Source organism: Salvelinus alpinus, chromosome 30 (assembly GCF_045679555.1).
Source record: "Salvelinus alpinus chromosome 30, SLU_Salpinus.1, whole genome shotgun sequence".
Lineage (NCBI taxonomy): Eukaryota > Metazoa > Chordata > Actinopteri > Salmoniformes > Salmonidae > Salvelinus > Salvelinus alpinus.
Window position 1 is genome coordinate 25,902,490 of NC_092115.1, and position 13,011 is coordinate 25,915,500.

At 43.4% G+C, this 13,011-nt stretch overlaps 1 protein-coding gene across 1 annotated transcript; it reads right to left on the reverse strand.

Annotated features, from left to right (window-relative positions):
• Window positions 1-3,045: 3,045 nt before the first annotated feature.
• LOC139559850 (uroporphyrinogen decarboxylase) lies at window positions 3,046-10,674 on the reverse strand. The gene is made up of 10 exons (XM_071376231.1): window positions 10,298-10,674; window positions 9,577-9,689; window positions 7,935-8,014; window positions 7,783-7,845; window positions 7,334-7,531; window positions 6,891-7,052; window positions 6,439-6,573; window positions 5,921-6,021; window positions 5,611-5,677; window positions 3,046-3,816 (listed from the first exon to the last, which is right to left on the reverse strand). The coding sequence occupies exons 1-10, from the start codon at window positions 10,318-10,320 to the stop codon at window positions 3,652-3,654; spliced, it is 1,107 nt and encodes a 368-aa protein (XP_071232332.1). The 5' UTR covers window positions 10,321-10,674; the 3' UTR covers window positions 3,046-3,651.
• Between the last annotated feature and the right edge of the window lie 2,337 nt (window positions 10,675-13,011).

Here is a 13,011-nt window from a genome sequence, read left to right on the forward strand (position 1 = left end):
TGAGGTGAGACGAACACTGGACTGCACAGACAGAGCACCAGATTGCTTATGTGGTCCTGAAGGCAGGTGCTTCGTTCGAACAATAGGGCTGAGCTGTATGTTCATTAGTAGACAATTGGTCGACCCCAGCAAGGACCGACAGGGTGAGGAAATTGCCCCGGTGGTCAACTCCACCTCCAAATATGCACAAAATCATGCCCTGAGAGCACTCTGTGTACCAACTGGTTGGCAGTTGTCTGTTAAAAAGTTATCTCTCTGCACCTTGGATGGCAGGTTGTGCTGTCAGCGTTATCTCGTTCTTCAGGGAGCTGATTTGGAGAGCTTTGTTCTGCCACTCTGACTTCCCAGAATCCCTCAGTAATTTGGGTGTTTGAGGAGCTGGGCAGGGAGGGTTGGTGGGGTGAGGAAAGGATTGGGGGGAGTTTGGTGAAGAGCTAACAGAAAGGGGGGAGGAACTGCAATAGCCCTATGATTCCATCCATTCCAAACTATTCTTTGCATCATTTTGGATTGGATTGAATTCTATAATGAGAAATGCTGGGGTGTGGGGGGAGATCCCTGTGGTCTCAGCTGTGGAAAGGGAATGAGGGTTACCTAGTCAGTTGTTCAACTGAATTCATTCAACTGAAATGTGTCTTCCGAACAATAGAGATGATGGTGATGGATGAGTCAAGGCTGGAGCACAGGGAGTTAGGCTCCCTCTGATAGTGGAGATGGATTACACAGACACATCTACCTCCATGTACTGATAATGTGACTGGAGCAAACAGCACATATACACTCTGACCTATTTCGGGCTTTCTGGTCTCTAAAGCTAGGGTGACTGACTGACAAGCATATTTTTTTCATCATCCACTTTGTGTAATGGCACGATTCAAACAGTGTGGATCTATTAAAATCAAATCGAATTGTATTTGTCATCGAATACAACAGGTGTAGACTTTACTTACGAGCCCTTTCCCAACAATGCAGAGTTAAAAAGTAAGAAAAATATTTTTTAAAAACGAAATACTAACACAATAAAAACAATAACGAGGCTATATACAAGAGGTACCGAGTCAATGTGCAGGGGTACGAGTTAGTTGAGGTAATTCAGAATGTAAATGTTGGTAGAGGAAAAAGTTTCTAGGCAATGAGGATATATAATAAACAGACTAACAGCAGCGTATGTGAAGAGTGAAAGTGTGTGTGTTTTGTGTGAGTGATTGTAGTGTGCGTTGGAGTATCAGTCCAGTGAGTATGCAGAGTGGATGCAACAACAAAAAAAGGGTGTCAATGCAAATAGTCCGGGTAGCCATTTGAGAACTGTTCAGCATTCTTCTGACTTGGGAGTAGAAGCTGTTCAGGAGCCTTTTGGTCCCAGACTTGGCGCTCCGGTACCGCTTGTCCTGCGGTAGCAGAGAGAACAGTCTATGACTTGGGTGACTGGAGTCTCTGACAATTTTTAGGGCCTTCCTCTGACACTGCTTGGTATATTACGCGTTAGTCTACCGTTTACAAGGCAGTGACCTTGACACAATGAAGTGTACATGTCAGTGGCTTTTCAAAAGCACTAGTCCCAAGATGGAATACACAGGGCAGTGCAGACAGCGTCACCATCACATTGCATTGCCAAAAAATATTGTCTTCACTTTTTCTACAGCGGCTACAGTAACATTTGTGCCAGCCTGCGACTCCTCACTTATATACAGTCAGAAGTCTGGTTTGGGTTTCTCCATTGCCCTATGTTAATATTTCAAATCAATCACAAAGGCAACCCATACCCTCCCATCTGATAAAGCTCTGATAGTACCAGTCCCTGACAAATGATGTAAAGCCTGCTGTCTCCAGGAGAAGATTGGATTTTCAGGTCTGCTGATTTGCTGCGAGATTGAGCCTGAGTCCCCCCCACCTCAATCCATCCCCCTGGTCCTCTTCGTAAGGAGACCTTGGGGGATTGAGCTTTTTTTAAGCACACAATTCATTGTTGCAATTAAAAATAATGCCTGAAAACCCCATGAGGTAACACACACACACAAACACAAACATATACACACTTTTATACAAATACATACAAAACATATACACACTTCTAGAAGAAACAAGAAACCATAGCCTTGCTATTTGTCCTTAAACAACGAAGCGTTGAGTGACAGCATCTTGAGTCCTATGGCCTTAATTTATATTTTATTTGTCTTTATTTTCCCAGCGGTTTACAGGCAACAGCCCCTCACAACACAATCAAGGTCAGTCTAATCCTGCATTGTGACAACGTGTCGTCTGTCTCCAAATGAAAAGGAGAGCGCCGTCGCCACGTCAGCTGCTGCTTGAGTGTCGTCCATCCAACCAGGAGCCTCCTGAACCGCTTCCCCAAGCCATGTTTCACACAAGTTTCCTCTAGGTTCAGATGGAGGATCAGCTTCCCCTCTCCCAATCCTGACCTTAACCATATGTAGGGAAAATGCTAAATTCAACCTACAACACAGCAGAGGAGCATACGTACAAGGAGAAAAACTGACCAATACTCAAAACATCACGTGACGAAATGTTTTTGTTGAATCCTATTCCCACCATTCCAACAACAAAAACAAATGGATTTGTACGGATCTACTTATCTCTACTACTTAGCTGCCTTTCATAGAAAAACACCCATTGGGATTAACTACTTTTATGCCTTGTGTAAAATGCAGTCTGTAATGATAATCACTCCCCTTTAAGCCAAAAGCAGTAATAAAATAGAGCCTTTTCCCAATTTCAGAAATGTGTTTGTTCAACGTGGAAACAAATTAAGTCCGGACAGATTAGTTCTGGTACTAAACTGGTTTGAACAACATCATGTACAGTATGCCAGCCACACCCGACCCCCACTCCCTCGCTACATCTCATTTGTAATTGAAGGGTTTCCATAGTAATCGCAAGCACCAGTGGTATTGTCGTCGATGTGTAGATGGAAGATTGCTGGTTAGAGAAAACCTGGAGTGAACTGCAGAGTGCAATATCTAGAGGGCACAATAAGATGAGCCAATGGTTCTCGATTAGGGTGTGTTAGAGGCAAAACACATCCAATAGAAATCCAATATCATTTATTTGATTCATTTGAAATACAGGTCCAATTAAAATATAATTGTTATTTTATTTGACTGAATAAAAAACTAAGAGCAAAATATACACACTAATGATTAGGCTAGTACATCAGTCACAGTCATAATTGCAGTACAACAGTCTAAACAACAACGATTGGGCTGAGACTATCTCACAACCATTGAGGATAATCACATTGAATCTCCTTCACTACTGTTGTTTTGATAAGGTACACTCGTTTCTTCAATTTTAGGTGCACTACATCTGATGAATAAAACAGATCAGTGGTACACATGAATAATATGAAATATTACAAGGTCTTGCACTGCTGCAATGTTTTTCGTTTGTTTTCGGATTATCTATAGAACATAATGAAGTATTCTCTTCAGAAAGAGAAAAAGATCCAGAATTGGACAAGATCCATCTTGATCTGTCCTGGGATTCCATACTTGATAAGACCTGGTGGTTTATTGGATTACTGTGAAAACATGATATAGTCTCTACAATCCAAACCAATGTTGCTTTGGTTTTTGGGTGCTGCTTCTCTGCTAGTATGATGACTGCGGTCAATTTTGCCAGGTGACGGGGGTGTTACTTGAGGTTGAGGAGGTGGCGAGAGTGAGTGTGGACAGCTTCTACAAAGGCACCCACGTTCTCCGGGTCCATGTCAGGGTACAGCCCGTGGCCCAGGTTGGCAATGTACCCTCTGGTGCCAAAGCCTTCCAGCATATTTTTCACTATCTCTGATATACGCTCCTGCATAGGTAGAGATAGACAGAGACAAATAAGCATCACTTTTGAAAGTATGGTGCCTTCGGAAAGTATTCAGACCCCTTGACCGTTTACACATTTTGTTACGTTACAGCCTTATTCTAAAATGTATTAAATAGATGTTTTCCCTTATTAATCAACACACAATACCCCATAATGATAAGGCAAAAACATGTTCAGACATTTTTGCTAATTTATAAACAAAAGAACCCCGAAATAACATATTTAGATAGGTATTCAGAGTCTTTACTTAGTACTTTGTTGAAGCACCTTTGGCATCAATAACAGCATTGAGTCTTCTTGGGTATGACGCTACAAGCTGGCACACCTGTATTTGGGGAGTTTATCCCATTCTCTGCAGATCCTCTGAAGCTCTATCAGGTTGGATGGGGAGCGTTGCTGCACAGTTATTTTCAGGTCTCTCCAGAGATGTTCGATCGGGTTCAAGTCCTGGCTCTGGCTAGGCCACTCAAGAACATTCAGAGACTTGCCCGAAGCCACTCCTGTGTTGTCTTGGCTGTGTGCTTATGGTCGTTGTCCTGTTGGAAGGTGAACCTTCACCCCAGTCTGAGGTCCTAAGCACTCTGGAGCAGGTTTTCAAGGATCTCTCTGTACTTTGCTCCGCTCATCTTTGCCTCGATCCTGACTAGTCTCCCAGTCCATGCCGCTGAAAAACATCCCCACAGCATGATGCTGCCACCACCATGCTTCACCGTAGGGATGGTGCCAGGTTTCCTCGAGACGTCCCGCTTGGCATTCAGGCCAAAGAGTTGAATCTTGGTTTCATCAGACCAGAGAATCTTGTTTCTCATGGTATGAGAGTCTTTAGGTGCCTTTTGGCAAACTCCAAGCGGGCTGTCATGTGCATTTTACAGAGGAGTGGCTTCCGTCTGGCCACTCTACCATAAAGGCCTGATTGGTGGAGTGCTGCAGAGATGGTTGTCCTTCATGAAGGTTCTCCCATCTCCACAGAGGAACTCTAGAGCTCTGTCAAAAAGTGACCATCAGGTTCTTGTTCACCTCCCTGACCAAGGCTCTTCTCCCCCGACTGTTCAGTTTGGCCGGGTGGACAGCTCTTGGAATTGTGTTGGTGGTACCAAACTTCTTCCATTTAAGAATGATGGAGGCCACTGTGTTCTTGGGGACCTTCAATGCTGTGGAAATTTTTTGGTACTCTTCCCCAGATCTGTGCCTTGTCACAATCTTGTCTCAGAGCTCGAAGGACAATTCATTCAACCTCATGGCTTGGTTTTTGCTCTGACATGCACTGTCAACTGTGGGACCTTATATAGACAGGTGTGTGCCTTTCCAAATCATGTCCAATCAATTGAATTGACCACAGGTGGACTCCAATCAAGTTGTAGAAACATCTCAAAGATGATCAATGGAAACAGGATGCATCTGAGCTCAATTTCGAGTCTCATAGCAAAGGGTCTGAATACTTAAGTAAATAAGGTATCTGTTTTTTTTATTTTTAATAAATTTGCAAACATTTCTAAAAACCTATTTTCGCTTTGTCATTAAGGGGTACTGTGTGTAGATTGCTAAGGAAATTGTTTTATTTAATCAAATTTAGAATAAGGCTGTAACGTAACAAATTGTGGAAGAGGTCAAGTGGTCTGAATACTTTCTGAAGGCACTGTATCGTGTATAAGTTATAGCAGCAAGTGCCTGGCACAACAACAACAATCGCTGGTTAATGTGCTTTTACTGTACAGTACCTTTGTACTGAAACATTTCGCCAATATATACATTTCTTGGATCTCAAAAAAACCTTACTTTGGGGGCATATAGCGCACAGGGGTCCATGTTCCCCTGGAGGCTAACCTTTCCTCCGGTTCGCTCCCTGAAACCACAGAGACAAGGGGTTCATTACCAAAGGTGTATTAACCTGGAGTTCAATCAACAGTGGACCGAACCACCTGTTTTTATTGTTGACAAGATAAATGTAACCTTTCATAAAAGAGTGAGAATCCAATCCAATTTCAACATATGACACAATACCTTTAGCAAATGTTGGCTCGGTCACTGACTGTCTAGGGAAATGGCTCGTGATCTGATTTCTGTGAAAAGGGTTAATGTTCGTTACCGTGCTGAGCGAGGGTCGATGGTCCAATCCAAACCAACAACCTCATAGTGGGACTGAGAGAGGTCCTCCAGACCATAGTGGCCGTCCTTGGCAAACACAATCTGTGACAGAACATGAAGGACATGAGGGAGATACAGTATAGTCCAGGGAACTTTAAAGACACACTGCAGTGAAAAACAAATTACAAAACAATTGTTAAATATTGACCGATGTCAACATTGGAGACCGATGACATGCCATACAATGATTCAATGCATAAAAAAAACCTCAAATGTATTTTTGACTACTCCAGATGACAAGTCTGTAGAGGAAAATATTTGACAGTATAGTGCCATCTACTGGTGAAATATCACATTACACTGGCCACATGTTATCGCACCACAAGACAAGTAAGCTTTTTTTAAGCATAATGATGAACAAAAGCTTGTCTTGAAAATCTAGTGACATAAAATCCACAAAAAGGATGAGGATGTCTGTGTTGTGTGAAAATGAAGAAGGGACAGTCTGTGTGGGCTCACCATGGGGACATCCTGGCCTGACTCCTTCAGCTGGTCCTTGACCTTACGGGCGATGTCTCGGAGGTAGGGCAGGGAGAACTCCTGGAACTCCACTGGGCCCAGACAGCCAGCATGGGACTCAAACACCTGCAAGGCCTGGGGAAACACAGGGAAGGTGGAACAGACTGGATAATAATGTGCCATGTATCTAGACAGGACTGTGTCTCCTGTATAATGTGTCTATGATAGGGGCCCTAAAGAAACCTACATGAATAAATCAACATTCTAGCAGTTCCTAGATATTGAGCTATCAGATCATTCATGCCATTCATGAACATCTTCTCCTTGTCCAATTAAGTGCTGTAAATAAACTGATCTACCCTCTATTCACCTGATCATTTTCCCATGAGCAAGAACTCTGGGCTAGCAGTAAGATGCAGCTGGAACACAATCTCCCATGGTGCCTTGCTTACCTGTGCTCCAGCAGCCACCTGTCCCATCAGGTACTCTACTATGATGTCAGTCAGCATCTTTAACAGCTGGTGGCTGGCTTCAGGGTGACGGTACAGCCAGCGCTTAGCCTTGGATTGGGTTGTTGAGCCTCCCCCCTCAATCATATAGGCCATCAGGGTCCACTACAGGAGAAACAGATGATGATATGGGTCACTTTACTGAAGCCTCTAGTCTAAGAACACCAAGATATGACACAAGGCTGAAAAAAGTGTATTTTGACTATTGAAGTAACCAACAGATTCTGTATTGAAAAGTGTTCTCTCTCACTGTGTGTGTGTGTGTGTGTGTGTGTGTGTGTGTGTGTGTGTGTGTGTGTGTGTGTGTGTGTGTGTGTGTGTGTGTGTGTGTGTGTGTGTGTGTGTGTGTGTGTGTGTGGTGTGTGTGTGTGTGTGTTCCATCTCACCGGGGCACCAGTGAAACCGATGAGAGGGACCTTGCCTTCCAGTTTGTGGCGTGTCAGTGTAATGGCCTTGAAGACGTAGTCCAGCTCCTTGTTGACATCCACCTTGGACTGCAGGAGCAGTAGGTCCTCTGGTTCCTTTAAGGGCTCTGGGAAAGTAGGGCCCTTTCCTGCCACCATCTGGACATCCATACCCATGGCCTGGGAGCAGGTACACACACAGAGTCATTAACCGGTTAAGCAAAATAATAACGTATACTGTCTCTGAGTTACGTATGAGTTTGTATGTGTGTATATGTGTATGTGCTTCCTCCTATCAATATACTACACAAATAGATGACCTTCTTGCCAGCAGGTTCTCTCTTTGTTTAGTATGTAGAGAGGAGGAAGCACAACACTTGTGATTGAACTAAAGGCAAAGAAAGATCTGCCTCAGACAGGACATCTCTTACCTGTGGGATAACCAGGATGTCTGAGAAGATGATGGCAGCATCAAATGGGAAACGTCTCAATGGCTGTAAGAAGAAACAATAAGTGAGTGTTCTCCATCTATGCCAAGATGTTTAGTAGTAAAACGTGCTGGTTTAACACATGCAATGATTACCTGGAGAGTGAGTTCACAGCAGGCTGCAGGTGACCGACATGTTGCAAAGAAGTCCTTTCCCGCTCTGGACTCACGGAACTCTACAAACAAATAGGTTAGCTCACATGTCAATGCCAACAGACACTAAGAGATGGATAGGTCCATTCAACAACAAAAACCCTATTGATATTTGTAGTGTTAGTTCAATGTGTGTTTCTTAGGTCAGTGAAGTACATGAGTGTAGTCTCGAAAATACGACCCTAGGCAACAGTAGTGACTAGGATCTGGTTTCTATGACAAACCCTTTTGGCAACTTCAATAGAAAATATAAATAAATCAGGGGTGGGTCCACCTCAGACAGACGAATCACGAGGCAGACATGCCAGAATGTTGCAATTCGAATTCAAAGTGGTTTAAGTCAAGGTAGTTGATGAAAACTAACCTCTTGAGAAATGCAAAAACAACCTCTGATCTCCATCTCGCTAGCTACAATGATGTATGTTATTGAAGCGGATAAAGACTTATTTGTTATTTTATTAGGATCCACATTAGCTTTTGCAAAAGCAGCAGCTACTCTTCCTGGGATCCACACAAAACATGAAACATGACATAATACAGAACATTAATAGACAATAATTTTTGAAAAAGGCACACGTAGCCTACATATCAATGCATGCACACAAACTATCTAGGTCAAATAGGGGAGAGGTGTTGTGCCGTGAGGTGTTGCTTTATCTGTTTTTTTAAACCAGGTTTGCTGTTCATTTGAGCAACATGAGATGGAACGGAGTTCCATGCAATAATGGCTCTATATAATACTGTACACTTTCTTGAATTTGTTCTGGATTTGGGGAACGTAAAAATACACCTGGTGGCATGTCTGGTGAGCAATTTGGGATTTTCAACACGTTTCTTATAAAAAGAAGAAGTGATGCAGTCAGTCTCTCCTCAACTCTTAGCCAAGAGAGACTGGCATGCATAGTGTTTATATCTGCCCTCTGATTACAATGAAGAGCAGTGCCGCTCTGTTCTGGGCCAGCTGCAGCTTAACTAGGTCTTTCCTTGCAGCACTGGACCACACGACTGGACAATAATCAAGATTAGACTAAACTAGAGCCTGCAGAACTTAGAGTGTGATGTCTTTATTACAGAGAGACCTCTTCCCATATTTACAACCATTTAATCTATATGTTTTGACCATGACAGTTTACAGTCTAAGGTAACACCAAGTAATTTAGTCTCTTCAACTTGTTCAACAGCCACACCATTCATTACCAGATTCAGCTGAGGTCTAGAATTTAGGGAATGATTTGAACCAAATACAATGCTCTTAGTTTTAGAGATGTTCAGGACCAGTTTATTACTGGCCACCCATTCCTAAACAGACTGCAACTCTTTGTTAAGGGTTTCAGTGACTTCATTAGCTGTGATTGCTGATACATATATGGTTGAATCATCAGCATACATGGACACACATGCTTTGTTTAATGCCAGTGGCAGGTCATTGGTAAACATATAAAACTAGGCACTGATGTAGTTCCTGTATGCCAAAATGACATTCTATTATGTACAGACTTGTTAAGCCAGAACATTTGAAAATTGTGGGAGGCAACCCGGGTGTGTAGAGAGACTAATGAGAGTGTGTTGTAGCCTAGAGACCCACCTGGTAGGTAACGTCCAGCCTGTCTCATACACCACACAGGCACATGAGGGGTTTCTTGGCCACGGCATGCAAGAAGGAATGCATCATTCTTCAACTTGGGGAAGTCTTTAGGGCTAAAATTGAAATAAAATGGCAAAGATGGATGTTTTAGAAATGTATATAAACGAAAGCCATAACCCACATAACGACACATTTAGTTGGTAACATTCTTCCTAATTTTAACAATTAGTTCTTATCAGGGGTAGGGCTACTCCTCCCCTCCCATGGTATCATGTTGGGCACACTACAGTGTCCTGTACAGGAAGCAGGTGATCACAGAAGATAAGTCCCTCTTTCTGTTATCAGCTGCACACAGTGGAACAACGGTTGAATGAGATGCTGGTGAAATGATCGTGAGATCTTTCTCATGCAACATCATGGTGCCAGTCACATAAATGCTTTATGTAGTAGCTTCCATTTATGAACCCTGACATAATCTTCATCACTGATCAATACTTTAATTTGACAGAAATGCCGCTGCTCGTGGTCATTGGTAGGTAACTAACTAGCTCATATCACATATCAAGCATGATATTCACAAACAACGCAATACACGTGTCCTCATGGTAGATTGCATTTTTTTGTAACGTTATGAACTAAATGGTTAGCTAGCTAGTCGGTTTAACGTTAGCTACATAGACAGTAGTAGCTAGCCAGGTATACAGTCAGATAATATACATACAGTATTAAATCGTCCTTGTCCATGATGGGGCTGATGTTATAATGGAAGAATAAATTCAGAGATGCTGTTCACTTGTCCTAGACGTCAGTGGCAAACTGCTGCCTGATTCTTTCTTGACTGTCATCCAGAATGTTGCACGACCCCACTACAGGGCGCGGCCAGCTTTAGAAAGTCATGTGACCGACCACTGACCGCTATACTTTTGGTACGTTCCAGAGCAGGTAGTCGTCTCAACTCGCGTTCATATGTTGCGCAATGTCATTGGTCATCCTGGGGTGCGTTATATTCGATTAAACGTCTGCAACGTTGCGTGACGGATTGTTCTGAACGACACGTTACCCCAAAACGTTCTTCAACGTTCATGAACAGACATTGAGGTACGTTTGCTCCGTTTGGTGGGTGTGGCCAGGTGTGGCTTGAAGCAATGAGTGATATATTTAAAGGACAGCGGAGCGTTCCTCAACCGGCGTTGGATCCGGAAAGCGTGAACAAGCTGTAATTTGTTTGTTTGTTTGTTTGTTTGTTTGTTAGTTAGTTATTTGGCACAACTGTACTTGGGTCGGGGCGGCAGGTGGGTAGAGCGTTGGACTAGTAACCGAAAGGTTGCAAGATCGAATCCCCGAGCTGACAAGGTAAAAATGTGTCGTTCTGCCCCTGAACAAGGCAGTTCGTTACTTGTTCCTAGGCCGTCATTGTAAATAAGAATTTGTTCTTAACTGACTTGCTTAGTTAAATAAAGGTAAAAAAAGGCAGATAGTTCAGATGGTAGCATTAGGGTAATTGATAATGATAAAACCAGTTGTAACATCTGTTGTAAATAGGAGTAACATGAGTAAGAGAAATCGCCATGACATGACAGAGGAATGAATACCAGGGGCGCAACTTTGGTTGGGGGACTTTTTTTTCTTTCTTCAGTTGGATAAACACTCCAAACAGCCTGCCCCCGCACGGTCCTAAAGCACACAGCTGTCTTCTTTTTTGTATCAATTTCCAATGATACAAATGGGTGGAAATTAAAATGCAATTTCAGAAAGGCCCCAGTGAAAGCTGTGCCCCTGATGAATACTGCTGGGGAAACAATGAGTAGTGTTGAGAGTAGACCTGTAAAGAACAGGACCACTCTTTCACAAAGAGGTTGTAGTAGAAAGTTATACGGTCATGGTAGTGTTCCCAGAACCAGCGAGTAAGTACTTCCATCCTTTGCATTTGACAAAAGCAATTAGGGAAGAGATTGGGTTTATTTAAGGATGCTGCTTCCTGGCTGATGTTTTGGTCACTTTTGAATGCTGGCGGTGCTTTCACTCTAGTGGTAGCATGAGACGGAGTCTACAACCCACACAAGTGGCTCAGGTAGTGCAGCTCATCCAGGATGGCACATCAATGCGAGCTGTGGCAAGAAGGTTTGCTGTGTCTGTCAGCGTAGTGTCCAGAGCATGGAGGCGCTACCAGGAGACAGGCCAGTACATCAGGAGACGTGGAGGAGGCCGTAGGAGGGCAACAACCCAGCAGCAGGACCGCTACCTCCGCCTTTGTGCAAGGAGGAGCACTGCCAGAGCCCTGCAAAATGACCTCCAGCAGGCCACAAATGTCTCCCTCCAGTTCATGGTACAGCGTGTCTTCCGGATCCATAGACTTCCGGTCAACATGGTCTCCGATCGTGGTCTTCATTTCTCGTCCCAATTCTGGAAGGCGTTCTGCACCCTCATTGGGTCATCGGCCAGCCTGTCCTCCGGGTTTCATCCCCAATCTAACGGCCAGCCTCCGCTCTTCCCTGAGCAAGAGGAAGTCAGCATATCCTCGGCCCAGATGTTCGTCTGCCGCTGTCAGCATACCTGGAAGAGAGCCCGGTACGCTCTTCTTACGACCCCCTCCAGGTATCGGAAACAAACGGTTGTCACCTTAACTGGCTAACCATTTTAAATGTCAACCTTATTGGGGTAGAGATGTCCGAAGGATCCCGGATACCATTGACCGTTGTGGTTGTTCACACGCGTCTCTGGCCTCTCGTTGGCTAGAATGGTCCCAGCTGATCTTACCCCCCCCCCACGTAAATGTGCATACTATGTACTGGTGCATCAAAATACATAAAAAGTTGCCAATATTATGTTTCAATTTTGTAATTCAGTTTTTGTTGTCATGCTTTACCAACCAAAGCTGATAGCTAAAGTAGGACAGCATGGAGTAGGTAAAATGGGGCAGTCTTATAGGCTTTTCCAGTGGAGGAAAGATATCTAGTTTGCAATAGGGACCCTCCCTCTCCTCTTAGGTAAGACAGGGCTCTGGTTATTGTAGTACTATATCCTATACATTTGTTATTGGAGTGAATTCAGATAAAGTGGGACACTTTATATTTCGGTCTCCTGTAACCTCTTCAGACATCTATCCAACATATTAGCCCAGCACATGATACAATTCTGAAATCCTCAGATGTTTCCTAATCACACTAATCACATATAATTGTCATTGGGGTACAATTAGGACTAATAATGGTTTCCCAGTCTACCAAATGCAAACTGAAAATATGGTTTTGACTCAGTATACACGTCATGCCTCCTGTGAATATGATATAAATGTTTTGTGTGTGATTAGGAAACATCTTGAGGATTTCAGAAATGTATCATGTGTTTGGCTAATATGTTGGATAGATGTCAAAAGAGGTTACAGAAGACGTAAATGCAAAAAGTGTCCCCCTTATTCTGAATTCACCCTACTTT

Bases quoted from the DNA above. Each gene is read 5' to 3' on its own strand.
- LOC139559850 (XM_071376231.1), bottom strand. From the start codon at position 10,320: ATGGACAAGGACGATTTAATACT. The intron at 8,015-9,576 runs GTGGGTCTCTAG...ATTTGTTTGTAG, and splicing joins GGCTGGACGTTACCTACCAG to AGTTCCGTGAGTCCAGAGCG. The intron at 7,532-7,782 runs GTAAGAGATGTC...ACCTGCTCCCAG, and splicing joins ACATCCTGGTTATCCCACAG to GCCATGGGTATGGATGTCCA.